The sequence below is a fragment of the Camelus dromedarius genome, chromosome 6, assembly GCF_036321535.1.
Source record: "Camelus dromedarius isolate mCamDro1 chromosome 6, mCamDro1.pat, whole genome shotgun sequence".
Lineage (NCBI taxonomy): Eukaryota > Metazoa > Chordata > Mammalia > Artiodactyla > Camelidae > Camelus > Camelus dromedarius.
Window position 1 is genome coordinate 46,962,204 of NC_087441.1, and position 19,465 is coordinate 46,981,668.

At 32.5% G+C, this 19,465-nt stretch overlaps 1 protein-coding gene across 8 annotated transcripts in view; it reads left to right on the forward strand.

Annotated features, from left to right (window-relative positions):
* The window catches only part of ATG5 (autophagy related 5), a 102,498-nt gene that overhangs the window by 69,204 nt on the left and 13,829 nt on the right, over window positions 1–19,465 (forward strand). For 4 of the 8 annotated variants that reach the window (XM_010989629.3, XM_064486818.1, XM_010989631.3 and 1 more), the window contains one exon: window positions 15,797–15,914. In XM_010989629.3, the coding sequence (XP_010987931.1) occupies window positions 15,797–15,914 (118 nt within the window). Of the gene's footprint in view, window positions 1–15,796; window positions 15,915–17,217; window positions 17,379–19,465 lie in introns of all 8 variants that reach the window. The other 4 variants (XR_010381279.1, XR_010381280.1, XR_010381281.1 and 1 more) reach the window with 2 other exon arrangements.

Consider the following 19,465-nt stretch of genomic DNA (forward strand, 5'->3'; position numbering starts at 1 on the left):
ATTCCCTACTTAGACCCCTTTTAAAAAAAAAATTTGATAAATTGAGGCCTGTAGGGGGCAGCCCAACACAGCAAGTTTTGATTGCCCTTGCTAGATAAGCTAGCTACTACTCTCTGAGATTGCTTTAGACTTAAATTGCTTCCTGGGTGGATTTTTGAAAAATGAAAGCAACCCTTAATTGTAAGCTTATTCAGTGGGTGGGTATATATATGTATATATATAAAAAAGAGAGATATATTACATATATATATACGTATATATATATTTAAATTATCTTTTATAGAAATGGGAACTTTTTGATGCAGATGATTTACTGTTTTGTTTTTAAAACATTGGATGAGAGTAAATGATATATATTTGAGCTTCTTAAAATTTTGCTTTGTTCATTAATTCCAAAATAACACAGATAATCTAATGACAAATGTTGTCCCTAATTTATTGTTAGAGAGGTTAAAACATACAAATTAGTAATATCATCCCAAACTTCTAAGTTATTTTTAAATGAAGTCAGCATTTTCTCATTACTAATTTGTTATATTAAGTAGGTTAATGTTTCATGTAATATTTTCAAGAATGAAAAATATTGCTGGTAATTAAAGTAAACTATAGACAAATAACAATAATAGCTAACATATTACTGAGTACTTTGTGTGCCAGGTGCTATTTTAAATGCTATTTTACATGTATTAATTCATTTAATCCCCACTGTAGCCCTCTGGGACATGGGCTGTTACTGTCGTTGGCTATTGAAAATAGCCCAGAGTCACACAGTAAGTAGAAGAACTGGGATTTGAACCCAGGCAGTCTGGCTTCAGCGCTCTCACTCTTAATCACTATTCCCTCTGATACGTTGTTAAGTTCATTACTTTTATTTTCTTATTCCTTTCTGTCATAACTTTCCATATGAGACTGTTTTCCAGTTTTTACACACATCAGGCTTCTTATTACTCCACCCTTTCTGTTGCTTCCTGCCTTCAGTCCTTTTTTTCTTCTAATAGAGAAAATGCACGGACAGAAAGTAAAAACATAACATCCTCCCTTTAGTGTGAAGAGATTGAAACAGATAGCTAAAATTGTACAGTTTTCTTTCTCTTTTATTTACAGAATGTTCTTTTTTTCCAGTGACCAATTAAGCAATTTTTTGTGATCACATTAAAACATGAATTCTCAAATTTAGGAATAGAATGAACTTCACTCCTCATGTTTAAGCATGTAGTACTATGGGATAATTTTAAGAGCTGAAATATTAAATACCTCATTTTAAAAACAGAGATAGATTATGATAAGATGGTCTTAATTATTTCACTAAAAGTGATTTTTTAGATCCCTCCACAAAAAAATTCTTGGTTGCAATAAGATGCTTATATTTTATTATATTTTAATACATGTAAAAATTCACCTTACTGTCAGTTATTGGTATGTATTTTCTTTCTCAATATCTCCTTTTGATATTTTCAGCTTTCCTTGAACACTCTTTGAGAATATGAGTAGATGTGGTAAAAATAAGTTAGACTCCAGTTGGTCAGTTTGAAATTTGAAAAAAGCTTAGGCTAACTGTGAGATGACTTAAAAAGTTGTAACTTAGCTAAAAGGAAAACAGGGCTGTTTCATACCTAGGTATTCAGCAGTATTTATATCACAAAATAAGATCTTAGTGTATAACTCTCTTAAAAAAATATTTTCAAATTAATTTTACTCCTTGATTTGTTACTGTTTATTTATTAAAGCACCTCAGATTACAGTTAATACTTGACTTTCTTGGAGGAATTGTCAGCCCTCTGCCAGAGATAAACTACACCTTAGGAGGGTCAGCTGCTGCTTTAATGATTGATTTACAGCCTTCCCATCTTTCTGACATGGGTTTTAGTTTCCAGATTTACTGGTGGCCTAATGAGGTCTCGGCAGTTGCAAGCCTAAGCTCAGGCCCTGTCTAGAGAACGTTTAGTCCTTCAAGCCTCCATTCCGAAAAGATCTCTAAGACCCAGATCATTTGGGTGTGTGTTATTATCACATTTTTCTTTCAGTCCCTTTCCATCTCAGAGAATGCTAGCATTCAGAAGTGATGCCCCTATAGGGTAACCATTTAATCTGTTGACAATTTCATGGTATAAGAAAATTTGCTTAATCATTTATCTGTTCCAATAGTGAAAACTACTTTGTGATTTTTTTTCTGTTCTTCTCATAAATGATTTTCATATAACATGCCAGAACACATAACACCTGTCTGTTAAGAACAGAATTACTAGGCTTTGATTCTTAGTAGTGGTTCCTTCTTTTGGGTAAATATGAGAATTGCTTTTGGTCTAATTACTCATACTTTTAAAATAACTTCTTACTAATAATTTCAAGTAGGTAATATAGAGATGATTATTTAGGAATATTAGAAGGCAAAACCAGTTTAAAAATATGAAGGCTAATTTCTGGTATACAGCACAATGTCCCAGTCATGCATATACATACATGTTTTTTCATATTTTTCATTAAAGGTTGTTATAAGATATTGAATATAGTTCCCTGTGCTATACAGAAGAAATTTGTTTTTTAAATCTATTTATATATATAGTGGCTAACATTTGCGAATCTCAACACCAGAAATTGATACATTGTAACTGACTATACTTCAATTAAAAAATACATATATATGAGGGCTAATATCATATTCTGTATTTCTGGCCTGAGCCTGGAAATTGTTCTTTGATATTTTATATCCTGGAATCACACTCTTTGATGAAGTATGTGTGTTAGTTGTTGGGTCATACTACTTTTGTTTTTTTTTTTAATTTTGTTTTTAATTTTCAAGGTTTTTTGGGGGTTTATATAATATTTTTGCTTCATGATCCATGTGGGTTGTTTATAATTATAAGACAAGTGCTAAGGAGATGATATAAGTACAGATATATATGTATAGCTATGTTGATGTGTGCATCAATTATATTGATATTATATATAGATACAGATATATACCTATTTGAAATCTCTTAAATGTTTAGCTAGGCAAGTTGCTTCTTTTGCAGATTGATTGTGATACATTAAAATATTTTCAGTTCAGAAATAAATAATCTAATATAAGCAGTCAATTGCATTATCTTTTGCTGCTTTGGAAGCATTTTACAGATTATATCTTGTCTCATATAGGGCCTATCTCTCAAAGATCTGCTTCAAAAAACCCTGTAAATTTAAAGGAATGTCAGTGCTGGTTCAGAGAGCCACTGTTTGAGTGTGTTTCTTAAAGTGAGTAGAGGGTAGGGAGAGGTCTCTGTCAATGGAAGATGAGTCTGATCACAGTTAAGTTCAACAGAATTGGATCTACATTTGGAAACCATATTTGAGTAGACCATATGTCTACCTTAGGTGTATTCTTTTCATGAAAGTCACCTATCTGCATATGTTGTGACAGTTTAATGTACACGACATTAATTAAAATTGTACTAGTTGTGAAATTGCATGAATTAGGGTGCTGAGGATTTCAAGTAATTACTGAGTTTGCTGATGAGTGATTTGTGTATTAGATATGTGGCTGAGTTAATGTGCACAAAACTTTGAGAAGTCAAACTAAGATATGTTACTTATTATTGAACTTTATTAACCATGTTTTACACCATATTAAGTTTGTCTTCAAAACATCATTGTAAATGGAAATTACATTTGAAATGTAGAAAATTAATATGTTAAGAAATAGCATTCTTCAAGAATAAAGGCAGAGATCCAATGTAGTATGTATTCTTAATATTTTGTCTAGATTTTTCAAAGCATAGATAGGAGGAACATTTGTTATTTTATGTATATGAAAGGAAAGAATTTCTCCTGCTAGTTTTTGAAAGAAATAATACATTTCACTAGGCACTTCTGTCCTTTTAGTCTTTCTTCTTTCTCTTCTTTTCCTCTTGTGTTTTTCATCTTTCTGCCCCTCTTTTTCTTTTGCAGAATCCTTCCTTTTCTCTGCCTCACTAATCTGAAAAGTGTTTTTACTATGTAATAAAGCATTTCCTATTTTAATTAAAGTTTTGAAGTTTACTTTTAAAAGCAGAGCTTTGCTAAAGGAAAAATACCTCTATTAGCTTACATTTAAAATCCTTTTCATCATGATGAAGGTAATTATCTGTTACTTCTAAGAAGTAAGCCATAGCTAATTTCTGACTCCACATACATGTTTAAAGTAACTTAGAATCAGCTTGGGACAGTTCTGACATCTTCTTATGTAATGCAGCATCCGTACTCTTCACTAGGTGTTCATTTTAGCTACAGATGCTTCATATAAAACAGGGGAGAGTAGCTTTCAAAAGGATCTACACATCAAAGTGTAACATGAACTCTGGATTTTGCATTGCTTAATGAATCCTTAATGGAGTAGAACTAACAAATTTGCTTTTCCGTCTGACACATTATCGTTTTAAAGTTTTTAAAACTTTTTACTTCCATGCCTTCCAAAGTCATATCACATGTAATTGAATAGTTTTATTATTTTGGAATGTTTTAACAATGCTCACATTAAATATTACTGAAATTCATGTTCTGTGTAAAGATGATTTCCTTTAATTGTAATTAATTCTGGGGAATAATGATCTGCTTTTGGAACAATAAATAAAATTCCTTAGATTAAGAACTATATTTTAAATTGGAATACCACACTCTTTTCACTTATTTTGTAGTTCAGCTGATCACTATTTATGAAGGCAAATTTATGATCTTTTAAGACCTGGTTCCTAAGAGGGCTTTTTAAAAAAGTGCAGTGATAATAGCTTTTAGCCACAATGTATTCTCTTTTGCCTCAGCGGTCTTCCATTTCTCAGATGGATAAACTGTCACTTAAATTATTCAAGAATTAGTCTTTGATGTCTACAGTCCTCTTAGAATGAAGTTTTTAAAATCCCCAATTCAGTGTACTAAATAACAGAATGTTTATGCTGTTTTAAATCTTCCATTGTGGAAAGAAACTTGTAGTTTTGACTTGCTGAATTGGTGAAATTGGATTGTTATCTTGAAATAAAGTTCTGTTGGGATACCTACTTTGGATTCTATAAACAGTCCTCTCTTCATATATTGTATTCCAGAAATTTGAATTTGTAAAGGAGATGGGGACTCGTATTTTAAGTTAAAAAAAAATTCATAGGATAGGCCACATATTTAATAGTGAAATTTAACTGTGATATTAGTACTGTAAACCTGCATTTAGAGCATCATTCCTTTATCAATCCAGATTCCAACTTAAGAATATGCAAGACGGAAGAGTCCCTCCTCTCCATTCAGGTCACTGCAGTGTGGGTGGGAATCAGCGGTTCCAAGCTAGTGGGAAGGAAGGAAGTAGATGAGGAGTCCTTTGATACCCTGACTGGTGGACAGGGTTCTGGGAAAGCTCAGAAATAGCAGACATAATGAGTCCACAAGCTGGGCAGCTGTTTATCAATAAGGACATTTTTTATGATCCAGACACTGTATTTGGTAAGATAGATTCATTCTATTTTATGTAACCCCTTATTAATAAATTCTGAACCTATTTTAGTAAACTTCCTTCCCCCTTGTACTAGGTTTTGTAATTTCAAAACTTTTTAGCTTTATTTTAAGTATCAGAACATGAATTTTTAATGAGTTTTGTTGAACAATTAAGGCAAAGTTATTTAAATTCCCACAGATAACTTTAAAATTGCAACACTGTTGTACAACTTTTTACAGAAAAATCTGTAATTTTTCTGAATTGAAGAGGGCAGGGGTATTTTTCTGATCCTTATTGGGGGCTCTTGACTGCCTTTAAAATTGAGGGGGAATATAATTTTTTTTAACTCATGAAACAAATATGGTATGATGAATAGTTACAAATCAAACTATGATGAATCTGGGTTATCCCTGCAGAGGGACTGCCCCTACCATCCTCCCATATGAGGACTTTCTACCTTATGTCTTCTCTTTAATAACAGCTTATGATGTATAACTTTGATACCATAAAGTTCACCCTTTTAAAGTATACTAATCATTGATTTTTTTGAAAGTACAGTCACAAAATCGGTGCAACCATCACTGCTATGTAATTCCAGAACATTTTATCACCCCAGAAACACCACACACCCCATTAGCAATCACTCTTTCTTCCTTCCTTCCAGCCCATGACAAATTCCCCCTTTCCTCCATTTCATGGCAACCACTAATCTACTTTCTTTCTCTGTGGATTTGCCTATTCTGAACATTTTGTATAAATGGAATCATAAAATATATGGCCTTTTGTATCTGGCTTCTTTCACTTTCATTATATTTCCATGGTTCATCAATGTTGTAGCATGTTTCAGTGTATTTACTTTTTATGGCCAAATAGTATTCCACTGTTTGGAGATAACACATTTTATTTATCTATTCACCGATTGATGGATGTTTAGATTGTTCCTATCTTTTGGCCATTATGAATAAATGCTGCTATGAACATTAATATACAAGTTTTTGTGTGGATATATACTTTCAGTTCTCTTGGGTAGATACCTAGAAGTGGAATTGCTGGGTTATATGGTAATTCTGTGTTTAATCTTTTGAGGAACTGCCGGACTGTTTTCCAAAGCATCTGCACCATTTTGTATTTCACCAGAGTGTATGAGGGTTCCAATTCGTCTACATCCTTGCTAACACTTGTTATTTTCTTTTGCTTTAATTATAGCCGTCTTAGTGGGTATGAAGGGGTATATCATTTTGGTTTTGATTTGCACTTCCCTAATTACTAATGAAGTTAAACATCTTTTCATATGCTTACTGGCCATTTGTATATCATATTAGGAGAAATATCCTCAAATCCTTTGCTCTTTTTTAATTGGGTTGTCTTTACTATTGAGTTGTAAGAGCTCTTTATTTCTTCTGAATACTGATCCTGTATCAGATATATGATTTGCAGAAACCTCATACTGTAGGTTTTCTTTTCATTATCTTGATGGCGTCCTTTGAAGTACAAAGAATTTTAGTTTTGATTATGTCCAGCTTATTTTTTCTTTGGTTGCATGTGCTTTCAGATTGTCTTGCTAAATTCAGAGCCATAAGATTTCCTTCTGTGTTTTCTTTTAAGAGTTTTATAGTTCTACTACATTGCTTCTTTTTGTGTATTCTTTAGTGAAGTGTTATTTTTTTCAATTTCTTAATCAGCAGATTACTTCAACAGTGAGAGCTATAAAATATTTGTCACTTGTTTTTATTTGCTACTTCTAAAAACAAGGTTTATCAAATCTGCTTTTGCTGATTGTTAAGTGGGATAAATTATTAAAAATTATTTCTGTCAACAAAGTATCAACATTACCATCTTGAACTTTTATTTAGTATTCACTGTAAAGCCCACAGACCTTGCTCAAAGGCTGAGGATCTTGTAGCCCAAGTTTTGAAACACTTTCCTACTGAATAAGATGCTTGGCTGGACATTAAGAGAAGGAATTTCAGTTCTGAGATCAGTATAACCACTTTTACTCAGATGTTTCTTCCTGCTACTCTGATTTCTATATTGAAGAATACTGCTTAGTTATCTAAGTATACCATTAAGATAGAAATAGTCCGTATATAAAAGTGTCCTTTGATTCTTCAGTCAAAAACAGTTTATTAATTACATTACTTTTGTGGTAGCCTGCCTTTTTAGTGTGGCTTTGGATAAAGTTAGCAAAGGTGTTTTAAGGCTCTTATAGATAATGAAATTTAAACTATGATTCCCTTGGTATGATTTTGAAATCTTTTGGGAAAAATCTTAGAAGAAGTAAGATAATTACCATTAAGCACATCAATCCTAACACTTGTATAGGAAATTTCTCATTTGGCCGCTCTGCTAATAATTTCAGATAAAAAAAATTTAAAGCAATATAACTTGTTTTTAAATTGGCTGATAAACAGCATCACTGATCTCAATCTTGAGTAAGAGGGAAATAGTACCTCCCTGTAACATATTTTATTCAGTGAAAGAATATAAGGAAGATAAACCCATTGCCTGTATTTGAAAAAAATTTACCTTAACTATTTATGCAGCAAAATATATCTCACATTGTCTAGACAGAATTGTAATAAATATAACAGTTTAAATAAGACAAAACATAAACTTCAAACCAGATGTGTGGATATAATTCTGATGGGTGCTTTCATTTAATCATAGTCTCAATTAAGACACTACTGCTTTGAGGATTAAGTGTCCCTGACTATAATAATGACAGCCTTTCAGATGTTAATTATTATTTTTTAGAGTTGTCGGGAATATTAAAAGTGGACTTCAGACTCTGGTAGCAAGACTACAGAAAGTGCTTATTTTCAAGTCTCCTATTTCACTACATAAAGGATAAAAGTAGTCTGTTTAGGTGGCCCAGACTCCCCACCCGCTGTCCTCCCTGTCCCCCGACTTCCCACCACCAAAAGGACTGTTTACTGTAAAGGTCTGAAAGCATTCATTTGAAAATGGCCTGGTTTTTTTTTTTTTTTTTTTTTTTTTTTTTTTTTTACTTAATGAGGTATTGTAATTGTGTATATTCTTAAGCTAATTTTAACATGAGGCTTCTTTTGAAAAGCATGTGATACAAAATTTGACATGCATGAATATATCTTAGGCCAAATATGCATGTGACAGTTTGAAGCACATATCATGTGTCATTGTTGGTAAAGTCTGGCAGCATATCCTGTGTAAACCCCTATTTTCTTTTTCTTTGTGCCGCATACTTAATTCTAATTAACAAGACTTCAAAGGGAAGTGATGGTTGAATACCAATTATTTTTTATTCTCTCTGTTCTTGGTTCTGTAAAGACTAAATAGTCTTACCTTTCTTTGGCTCCACATTTAACTGTGATTTTAAAAGGGGGAATGAAAAGAACTAATCATTGTTAAGCACCTGTTGCATTAGGTGTTTTATGTATCTCATCTTATTTAATTGTTACAGTAGGCATTCAAAAATACATATTATTTCCATTTTTCAAATTTAGAAACAGACTCCCAAAGATTGATTTAATTTGCCATAGGTACACAATCAATTGTGTTGTAAGTTGGGATTCCAACCAAGCCTTTGCTAATTCCACTACATTTGACATTCCAAGCTTTATCTGCTAAGTTTGTAGCCCACTTTTCTCTCTTATCCACAAATTCCTCACAGGTACCATTATATTCCATCTGTCCTCTGAATACTTTATTGGGGAGGGGGCATATGAAAAGGAAGGATTGATGCTGTAGTCTGCCTGAAATGGCCTTATCTTTTTCTCTTTTAAAAAAAAAAATTACATATTTCAGAAGATCTGGAAGATCTGTGTTCTCTCCTGTTTTCACCTTCTTTGGAAATTCCCTATTATTTTATTTTAATATATTACATTCTACCACACTTAGTGTATTTTACTTTGTATTTACTGGTATATCTTCCACACTTATAAAATGAAATTATATAATCAGTTGTGGTTTTTTATTTTTATTTTTGTTTTTGCTCTAGCTGCCAAAAAGTCCAGAGTTAAAGTTTGTGCTCGGGCCTTTAGATTTTCTCATAGCACTTTGTACATATTTCTGTTATCACTTAACAGTGTGTTACAATTATTTGCTTATGTGTGCATTGTTCATTTTTGTATCCACCAGCACAAGTGATACCTTTGTAATTGCTCAATAAATGTTTAATGAATGAAGATTTCTGATATATTTTCCCCTGCCTTCTGGTTGTTAGGCAGAGATCCCATACCTGAGTACTACTATAATTCTTTTTTGTTTGTTTGTTTTGTTTTGTTTTGTTTTGGCTGGACTCTTGACTCTCTGGACCTGGGCTGTTTGGGGATAAGAAAGGCAGTCATGAGGACTATGCCTAGTTGCCAAGACCACAGGCAGGAATTTACCCAAAGCACGTGAAATCAGCTCCCAAAATAAGAAGTGGAAAGTGAATCTTAAGAAGTGAAGCCAGAGATGAGAGCTGCCAATAAGATGAAGTGGAATCATAGGCAGGAAGGAAGATGTGATCAGAAAGTGAGAGATTTGAGAACAGGCTAGGAAGCAGAATCTGAAAGGATGTGGGGTGAATGATTCTGAATGGAAGCTGTGAGCACTCTTAAGGGGTGGGACTAATTTTTGAGTTGCTAGATTAAAGGAGCTACTCAGGGCTGGTCAGAGAGCTTTGTGAAGGCAGAGACTGCTCATTTTTTGCTGAGTATCTCTAACAAGTACCTAATATAGTAAAAGAGATGAATTAAAGAATAAATGAATGAATTAGTGAAACATCTATTTTCTTATCATACAATTATTGCTCATAGCCACTCCCTGCATTTTCTTTGCCACATACAAGTTCATATCCTCATTATTTCTTAGGCAAACCAAAGGGACTCCCTAATTCTCCAATCTCTTCCAATAGACTGTATCGTATTAGTCTTCCCCCCCACTTCAATTTTTGTAAACTAAAAACAAAAATAGTTCACTTATTTCTCCTACCCCCCTCCCATCCCTCACTTCTAGCAACCACCAATCTGTTCTTTGTATCAATGAGCTTGGTTTGCCAGTTTGTTTTTTTAGATTCCACCTATAAGACATGGAATCATTCTAAGAAACATGTGTTAATAGTTTTTGTTATTATACATATGCTTTTGTTATAAGCAGTTGCAAATCTTTTTTTTTAACATAGTCAGGAAATAATACAATATTCTTCATACCATCATTAATGGAATATCAGTGACCACATGATTCTCAAAAGTAGTTTTTTTTTATTGAAGTACTGTCAGTTACAGTGTATCAGTTTCTGGTGTACAGCATAATGTACCAGTCTTGCATGCATATATATATATGTATTTGTTTTCATCTTTTTTCCATTAAAGGTTATAGCAAGATATTGAGCATAGTTCCCTGTGCTATACATCAAAAGTAAAGTATTGTACTGTGGTTTTTTACTAAGAATCTATAAGGAAAGTTTTACTGGTATTCATCATTGTTACCATTTGTTAATCATGAAGCTTTCACTACTTACTGTGTAAAGCTTTTGAACTATAGTAGATTTAGTTATTTTAAAATTGTGTCAAGTGAAAATACACTGATTTTGATGGCCCTAGTAATTGTTGCTGAGATTTTTAATATTGGAAGTAGCTTTTGTGCAGGGATAGCATACTTAAGAGTTATTTGTGGATTTTTGGACTTGTATATTATAAAATCTAGTTTTTCTAATGCCTTTCAGTTTAATTCATACTAGCTATAAATATAACTTTATATAAAAATAAGAACAGTCTTTTTCACTTCTTGATCTTTTTATAATTCATTCTTTTCCAGATTTAATTTTTCTAAAACACATCGTACTACCCATATAGTTAATGAAGTAAATCTAGTTACATTCTCTGTTAATCAGTAGGCATTGCTAATTGCAGTTGTTGTTCAGTATAACTGATTAAAAAAAAAAAACAACTACAAACCTAACAAGTTAAATCCTTTGATATAGTTAAGTAACTCTTATAAGTCAAATAAATTTTACTTATTAATATAGTAAGCCAATCTTCGTGACTTTTTCAGGGGACTTAAAAGCAAAGCATATGCATAAATTAGCTGATGCTACACCTGGAGAAATACAGCATATATTAATACTTCTATCAATATAATACTTGTTTCTTCAGCTTAACCAAGAGAATAGAATGCCAGTCTAAAGCTTACTGAAGCAAAAGTTATCGATTAATTTTACAGCAAGTCAGATGAGAGCCTGAATCTGGATACTACTAACTAGGATGGTTTTATCCAAGCTATTCTAACAAACTGGGCCCTTTGTCAAAAGATCTTCACAGAACGTATTGCAGAGCAAATTTTGCTTTTTAATTTTGATGAGGGTCCAGTTTATCAGTATTTCCTTTTATGGATCTTGTTTTTGGTGTCAAGTTCTAGACTAGTTTTGAGTTTAGTCCTTAAGTGACTTTGCTTTTTTTTTTTAAACATTACAACGTAAGCTGAATTTCATGATTCTGGACCTTTTAACATCTAGACAAGTGAGCTGAGAGAAAATAGATTTGAAGCTAAAAGGAAATAAAACTGAAGTCTGCTAAATTGGGATAGTATTAAGTTAAAATATTCATTATATTACTCTCAAACCTTGTTGATGACGGTGGTGGTGGTGGTGGTGTGTGTTTTAGGATGTGTTTAGGTGGTTGTGTGCACCATGACTGTGCTGTACAGGTATTTTATCATCTCAGAAACTTTGCATTGTAGATACTACCTCCATTTATATCCATGCATATATATCCAAACTTGATTCACTAAAATTTTACAAATTTAACTTAAAAATTTCCTTTGCTTCTGTTTAGTATACCTCCAGGTATACTCCATTTACATCAACAGCGAAACTTTTCCATATAGGAAAAAGTTACTGTTTCAGTGGTGAGGATGCATGAGTACAGAAAGGGTGGGCAACAGTCAGCCAGTAGCACCCCAATTTTGTATTCAGTTTGGTGTGTTTAAGAAATGACTAACATAAGTGATTTAAAAAATAACAAGAGTAGTTTCAAAGATGACTTTACTAAGTCACGTTATTTCTCCTGAGAAAATAACAGTGTTTCTTGGAAGTCACTGAAATAGTTTGCATATTTACAAATTATGTCTAGGTTAAGTAAGTGTGGTATAGTCCTGCTACAGTGGCTTTCTTGTCTATCAGGCTAAGATTCAGATTACCATGGATATTGTTAGCATTGTCTGGTTTCATGCATGCTTAATCAAAGTTTAAAAAATTCATTCATGTTCGTGGAGTTTTTGTATTTTTAAAATTCTTGCATATTCAGAAGGAAGATAGCTTTTAAATACTTAGTCTTATTATTTAGTCTTCTCTGCTAAACTCCACCTTAGGTTTGATGAGATCTGTTAAGAAATTTGCATGAATGTGCCCTCTATTCCCATTGCCCTCTAGAACCTCTGTATAGTACTTGAATGCCTGATCAGTCTGTGGAGGGCTTTTTTTTTTAAGGGTAATTCCCAGAGTTGAGCAGTTTTCATAACCTTTGGTGTTACTTACTCAGACACTTAATGCTCTTTTCTAGCGTACTAAATTTTTAAGAATGTAAGTTTTTAAAGGCACTCAAGTAAGTGTTAAACACAATGTTTATTAAAGTTTTGATTGGAGTATTTTGGGTCTTTGTCTTTTAATAAAGGTTTTTGTTATATGAGAAACAGCAGTTTACTTTGGTGAGAGTTTTCTTGGTTACCATCCTGCAGAATTTATTTAAGAATATGTTAATATTACTGGGGCTTTTTACCTCCCCACAAGCAAATAACGTCATTATAAAAGTTGTTAAAGTAATAACTTTATTATAACTGCTCTGGTGCAGACATAGTAAACAAACTTACAGTTAACAGAGGGGGAAGGGGGATGGGAAGGGATAAATTGGGAGCTTGAGATTTGCAAATACTAACAACTATATATAAAATAGATAAAAAAATTTTCTTCTGTATAGCACAGGGAACTATATTCAATATGTTGTAGCAACTTATAATGAAAAAGAGTATGAATGTATGTATGTATACATATGACTGAAATATTATGCTGTATACCAGAAATTGACACATTGTAACTGACTCTACTTAAATTAAAATAAAAAAAAGACTGTGTTCCGATTTGGGAGAGAGTTGAAAAAAAGTACAGAGAATTATAGCCATTTTTTCTAGGAATAGAAGTAGAGGAGAATTTCTGTTTTTAAAATGTAGCTAAGACTGCTGGGTCTTTCCTGTTTAGCACATTGTTTTCAAGTTTTTATATTATAGTGTGTATTATATTATTATAGCTAAGCCACCTCACAGTTCTGTCACCAAATAGGGAGTGAATGAATCTTGAAAAGATTTATTTGACTTTGCTGAAAACCTTTGTGTTTTCAGATTGGAGCATGGATGATACATTTTAACTTTTTTTTAATTAGGGATACAGTTCTGCCCCTCATTTTCCACTGACCGGGTCCCAGTTGTCATCACATAGGTTTGCATTATTCAGCTTCTCACTGGTCATCCTGATGTTACCTCTTAACCAAGTCATTGTACACAGTGCTGCTTTCCATTAGCCTTTAGAAAAAGCCTCTTTCATCACGTCACTTCCTTTGCTAAAAAGTCTTAAAAGCCTCTTCATTGCCTGGAAGATAGAAAGCCCTAAGTGGGTGCTATTTTAAATTATTACTGCAGTCCCTGATTTATTTATTTCTTCTCTGGACTCATCTAACCTTTATTATCTTCACATAGTTAATCCTTGATTGTGCATGATACTGTTCTCAGTTTCATCTTATGGAAAAGTATAAGCTTCCTAAATTGAAAGATATCAATCATACTTTTAAAAAATGAAGAGTTTAGTGAAGTGAATTCACATTATATTCAGTGCATATTAATTTTCAGAATTTTAGTTTTTTCATACTTTCTCCATACTCTCAATTGTATTGTTGTAATACCATTTTTAACATTTATTATGTATTTACTGAATACATAGTATAAAGTGAGGGAAGATACTCACCTGCTTCCACTACATCTGTCTTTTCTTACATTTTAGAGTATGTCTGCACTTAAAACCAGATTATTTTTTTACCAAATCTGGTAAAACTTGTTGAGATATACCCCTATGATTTAACAGTAAACAGACAAAAAACTTGTCTTTCAAGGCTAGGTATTTAGAATCATTTTCTTATAAAATATAAGGTATTACTTTGTTTTTACAGATTTTTTCACTCCAGAAAGCTTAAAATAAAAACTTAACATCTTAAAATGAAATAACAGTTAAGAGTTGTGGAGGGGGGAGTGTTACTCTCTTCATCATGTATTTATTTACATACCTCGTGCTTGGCACAGTTCTTCAGTTATTCCCACAACAAACTTAAGAAATATAGACTGTCTCAAATTTCCAAAGAAACTGAGCACTCATAAACAACAGTGCTGTTAGTCATAGATTGACCGATTCTGGAGCCTTTGCACTCTGTCATGGGGATGATTCCATCATTTGCTCCTAGGGAGGGAATTTGGGCAAATGAAACTTAGTTTTTTAAATGGGTAGATGATTGACATTATTAGCAATAAATTATGACATAGTGCTAAGAACAGTTGTCAGAGGAAATGCTGCACCTACTATTCTGAAAATGTTTGAACCAATGGAAAAGTTAAAATAATAAAACAGCTAAGACCATATAATACCCTTCACCTAGATTTACCAGTAATTAACATTTTTCCACGTTTGTGGTCTCTCTGTCCCTGTGCACACAGACACACACAGACTCTCTCACACACATACACACACACCCCCTCCCTTCTTCCTTTGCCACCCCAGCCATATCAAGGTAAGTTTCAAACATGTTACTTTATTCCTAAATGCCTGATTATGAATTTCTTAAGAATAAGGATATTGTCCTTATAACCATTATCAACCTAAGAAATTTGACATTAATTCAATAATACTAGATAATGAATTCAGTAATATTCATTAGATAGTGAATAATGTTCATTCTTTATTCCCCAGTTACTGTAAAAATGTGTTTTATAGCTGATTTAAAAATTTTTTCTTCTCCAATCCAGTATTCAGAGCTTATGTTTTGTGTTTAGTTATATCTTGTCAATCTCTTTTAATCTTTTCGTATTATTTTAATTTTTTTTAATACCTTTGACTTTTTTTGAAGTGTCCAGGCCAGCTATCTTTAGAATGCTGCATGCTCTGAATTGTCTTATTGCTTTCTCATGATTGGATTTACTTGAGTTTATATTAAGCCTTTTTGGCCATAATACCACATTTATGATGTTGTATGCTTCTCATTACACTATCAGAAGGCATCTAATGCCAGCTTTAAATTTCTGATCTATTGATTTGTCATTTGCAGCAACAAAGACTTAATTGTTTGAAATCTGTTTTCATTTTTCAAATAGACAACAACTGAACGGCCTTTCATTCAGAAGCTTTTTCGTCCTGTGGCTCCAGATGGACAACTGCACACACTAGGAGATCTTCTAAAAGAAGTTTGTCCTTCTGCAGTTGCCCCTGAAGGTAGTATAATCAGTAACATTAAAATTTATCTCTCATTTCTCTGTTCTTCTGACACTTACTGATTACTTCAGGAAGATATTTTCTTTATCATATAAAGAAAACTCTTTTGAAACAGAAGCACTTAATATTTATTATTTTATAAATTATTGACACTAACGAAATAAGGAATTCACTCTCTTGGCAAAATAAAATGCACTTTTAAAATTACTTTCTTATATTTCTGCTGCCCTGAATCTTTCACTTGTGAATTCAGTTCCGGTAAACATTGTTTTTTATCTTGCATTGTGTTTATTCATTCTAAAGAAAAAAGAAATCATTTTTAAAAAAAATCTTACCTTTGGTTGATATCTTAAAAGTTCAAGATATTGAATAATGGATGCGTATTTTACTTGAATTTTTGCTACTCTCTACTGTTTTTACTCAGCATTGTTCTCTTGGCCTTTGATGCTTCACAAGTCTAGTTGAGAACTTGTCCTGTTTCATGGTCCTCATTTTGTAGCTTAGGTTAGAATTGTTTTCCTGTAAGTGAAGGAAAGTATAAAAATGGCTGAATTCTGTTTTTTTAATTGCAACATAAGCAATGCTAAGAAAATGCAGTAGACCAGGGGGGAAAATGCTACAGACCCGTAACTCATAGCACTATTGACACACACACATGTAGATACACACAAGTATTTGAGGTGGGGGGGTGTATATAAAATTATATGTCCTGCTTTTTTCACCTGAGCATAACATGAGCATATTTTTAGTCATTAAAAATTCTTTAAAGCTATTTTTTTTTAAAAAGAGCAGCAGTGTGGTTCTTTATATCTATATGCCATAATTTGATCATCACTGTATTACTGAGTGACTTGTCTTATTCTTGGTTACTAAGCTATAGGGGAAATTTCAGTCATATATTACTGTGTTTGTTAATATATTGCATAGACTTGTATTTATTATATAGAAAACATTTTTTAAATTGCCAGTTTAAATCCTTACGGGAATAGGTAAGGCATAAATTAATATAAAGGTAATACTTCAATAGATGATGCTATGTTTCTTATTAACGTATCCCAATTTAGGATGATGGCAGTATTATTTACATACTTGTATCACACAGTTCAAGAAGTGTGTAGTATATCTGTGGAAATGGTTTGTCTATTAAGTAGAAACAATAGGATTGGGAGGAATATTGATATTCCAGCCTAAAAGACTAAATAAAGAATATGGTGCTCAAAATGTGTGCCATTTGGCCTGTGACGGTAACTATTTTTCTTAGTCAAATATGCTTGCCTTTCCTGGCATTCCTATGTATATCCAGCACTTTGAAAAGATGCAAAATCTCAATAGGAGGAATGGAGAAGGGGGACATCTAAAGTACCATCAGAACCGGTACCAGAAGGGATTGATAAAGAAGATCATTGACCACTTCTCAAAATTATGAAAATTGAACAAATATGATTGCCTCAAGAGATTATAAAGGTATTTGATATGGCCTTACTGTGTTATTTGTCATCACTATACTCTGCTAGTCAAGGTGTTTGATGCTGGCCTACACATCTCATATCTCTAATGCTGGGATAAATGTTTACTCAGTATTTCAATTACTAAATTCTTTCTTTCTGTCACTACCTGAAACATTATTTATGATCTTTGAATCATGATGTAATGAACAGCAAGTTGATTGTAGTACTATTTTAGAATCTTAATCTATCTTTATTGCTTTGTAGTTATAGTTTTCAGTAGGAGTTTGAGTTAAATTTTTTTCCAATTCTGTGATTTTTTTTAGTAAATTTATAGAATTGTGCAGCCATCACCACAATCTAGTTTTAGAATATTTTCATCACTTCAAAAGTTCCCATGTGATTCTTTGTAGCTAATTTCTGCTTCCACTGCCAATTGTAGACAACTACTTGTCTGCTTTCTCACTCTGTAATTTTCCTCTTGGCTATTTCACGTAAAAAGAGTCACAAAATTGCAACTGATTTTTTTTCACTTACCATCATGTCTTTGGCTTTGGGCATTTGGGTTGTTTCCACCTTTTTACTTTTATGAATAATGCTGCTATGAACATTCACATACAGGACATATGTTTTCATTTTTCCTGGGTAGATTCCTAGGAGTGAAATGGCTGGGTTGTATGGTAAGTTGGTACTTATTTTTTAATGAAACTGCTAAACTAGCAGGGAGGGTATAGCTCAAGTAGTAGAGTGCATGCTTAGCATGCACAAGGTCCTGGTTTCAATCCCTAGTATCTCCTCTAAAAATAAATAAATAAACCTAATTACCCCTCCCCAAAAAGAAACTACTAAACTTTTCCAAAGTGTCTGCACCATTTTACAGTTCTACCAGCAATGTATAGGGGTTCCAGTTTCTTCACTTCCTCACCATTGTGTGTTTTTTGTCTTATTATAGCCAGCCTAGTGGTTGTGTAGTGGTATCTCATGGTGGTTTTTTAAATATCCCTAATAACTAATGAGGTAGAGTGTTTTCATGTGCTTATTATTATTCATGGATTTATTTGGTGAAATGTCTATGTAAATCCTTTTCTCATTTTTTTCATAGATTATGTATCTTCTTAATACTGAGTGTTGAGTTATTTATATATTCTGGATACAAGTCTTTTATCAGACATGATTTGTAATTATTTTCTCCTGGATCTTATCTTTTCATTTTCTTCTGAAGAGTAAAAAATATTTAATTCTGAGGAAGTCCTGTTTATCAAGGTTTTTTAATATATTTTATTCAGTAAAATAATTAATTTTTTTCTAGTAGATGATACATTTATATAGTTCCAAAATCCAAAAGTATATAAAGGAGTATAGTGAAAAGTCTCTGTCCCAACTCCTATACACAAAACCCTGTCTCAGTTCCCTGCTCCAGAGACAACCATTGTTGCCATTTTCCTGTAAATCCTCACAGGAATAGTTAAGTAAACTTTATTTTTGAACTCAAGTTGTAGAAATTTGGACTGAGATATTCCCAGTAGGTTTTATTGATTCATTATCTTTTATTGTAAGGGTTTGTTTGTATTTTTTAAAATCTATTTAATGTCTATTTTGCTACATTCTTGAAGATTTGAGAATATAGACTAATTTTTCCATTTGAAGTGTAATTAAGAGATTAATCTTTTTTTATTGAAGTGTAGTTGATTTACAGTGTTGTGTTTATGGTGTACAGCAGAGTGATTCAGTTACATGTGAATGTATTTCAGATTCTTTTCCTTAATAGTTTATCACAATATAGTTGAATATAGTTCCCTGTGCTATACAGAAGGACCTTGTTGTTTATCCATTTTGTATGCAGTAGTTTGTATCTGCTAATCCCAACTCCTAATTTATCCCTCCCCCTCCCTCTTTCCCCTTTGATAACTAACTATAAGTCTGTTTTCTATGCCTGTGGGTCTCTTCTATTTTGTAAATAAGTTCATTTGTACCATTTTTTAGATTCCACATATCAATGATATCATATGATATTTCTCTTTGACTTATTTAGTGTGATAATCTCTAGGTCCATCCATGTTTCTGCAAATGGCATTTCATTCATTTTTATGGCTAAGGAATATTCCA